Source organism: Pelophylax lessonae (assembly GCF_965119305.1).
Source record: "Pelophylax lessonae genome assembly, chromosome: 4".
Taxonomy (NCBI): Eukaryota; Metazoa; Chordata; class Amphibia; order Anura; family Ranidae; genus Pelophylax; species Pelophylax lessonae.
In genome coordinates, this window is record NC_138771.1 from 17,112,542 (window position 1) to 17,114,285 (window position 1,744).

Genomic DNA, 1,744 nt, shown 5'->3' on the forward strand with positions numbered 1-1,744 from the left:
CCTCCCACTGACACCAATGATGGGGCACTATTCCTCCCACTGACACCAATGATGGGGCACTATTCCTCCCACTGACACCAATGATGGGGCACTATTCCTCCCACTGACACCAATGATGGGGCTCTATTCCTCCCACTGATACCAATGATGTGGCACTAATATTCTTATTCTTCCCATCCATATCAATGATGGGGCATTATTCCTCCCACTGATACCAGTGATGGGGCACTATTATTATTCCTCCCACTGATACCATTGATGGGGCACTATTCCTCCCTTAGATACCAATGGTGGAGCACCATTACTTTCATTGATACCAATGATGGGGCACTATTCCTCCCTTTGATACCAATGACGGGGCACCGTTCCTCCCGCTGATGCCAATGACAGGGCACTATTTCTTCTGCTGATACCAATGACAGGGCACCATTTCTTCTGCTGATACCAATGATGGGGCACCATTTCTTCTGCTGATACCAATAAGGGGCATCATTCCTTCTGCTGATACCAATGACAGGGCATTGTTCCTTCCACTGAAACCAAAAATGATGGGGCACCATTAACACCAATGATGTGATGCTATTATTCTAAATAATACCAATGATGGGGCACTATTCCTCCCACTGACATGAATGATGGGTTACTACTTTACTCACTTATACCAATGATGGGGCACTATGGCCCTTCCTATCAACCACAGCCGCTATGCTTTACTCCCACTGACCATTGATTACTCCCATTGATACCAGGGTGTTTTCTACCATCCTTGGCCACAATCCGGCCACCACAAAGTCTAAAGGAGAGTAAACCAGCACTTTGCTTAGAAAGTTTGGAGACCCATGGTATACACTGTTACTGGAAACCCCTTCCTAGGGCACGGAGCTGGACAATGCCAATCTGGGGTAACACATGCCTCTCTTGCAGAAAAGGGCTTTGCCAAGGGACCTTACCAGCTCATGTGTCTGCTCAGAGTGGTACACATCTTTCTATATTTATAGATCAGTTGACGGGGAACAGGGTTAAAAAGGCTGGCTGCTATCGTCCAAGTAAGACCTCCAGCCAGCAAGGGCAGGAAGTGATCATCTGTCTCGAGTAGCAAGGTCCCCAACCCTTGGCAAAACTGATACGTATGCTGTGGGGATCATAAGGTCCATCTGTGTATTCTGGGGGCGCCGGGAGATGCTGCAAGATGCACGATTTTTTAAAGTCAAAAACTTTCATAGAATAGCCGGGCATCACCTTTCGTACGACAAGTGAGCGACAGCTGGGGCCATCCAATGTTGGAGAGTTGACAAAAATGGGATGGTCGCTGCGGTTGTAAGCCCAAACTCCATCTGGCTCCTTGCTTAGCACAATGCCAAGTCCAATCTTGCTTCGTGTCCTGACAGCAGCCTCACTCCGGTTCTCCAGACTTAACTGGCCCAGGCAGAAGCCACTCCCTTGAGGTAGGTCATAGAAGATGCTTACTGATGGCTGGCACACTGCATAGAGGCGACCGACACGAGTCCTGTGCTCCCAGTAGGCCACGCTGCACCAGTGGCCCTGCTTGCTTGAGTCCAAGGACAAGCTGGTGTCTGCTGGCACAAAAAGAAACAAAAGGAACAATTATTTCATGTGAAGGTCTGACATCATGCTGCTTTGTGATAGAAAACAGAAAAAAATTAACCATCAAGAAATTGGTTATAAAAAGACAAAGTAAAATTTGTAATAAAATGGAGCTGCTCACATACACTTTGGTGACCAT

General features: G+C 47.4%; 1 protein-coding gene across 1 annotated transcript in view; it reads right to left on the reverse strand.

Annotated features, from left to right (window-relative positions):
- Nucleotides 1-715: 715 nt before the first annotated feature.
- The window catches only part of SMAD6 (SMAD family member 6), a 108,514-nt gene continuing 107,485 nt past the window's right edge, over nt 716-1,744 (reverse strand). The window contains exon 5 of the mRNA XM_082253029.1: nt 716-1,574. Within this exon, the coding sequence (XP_082109155.1) occupies nt 1,036-1,574 (539 nt within the window). The 3' untranslated portion in view covers nt 716-1,035. The remainder of the gene's footprint in view (nt 1,575-1,744) is intronic.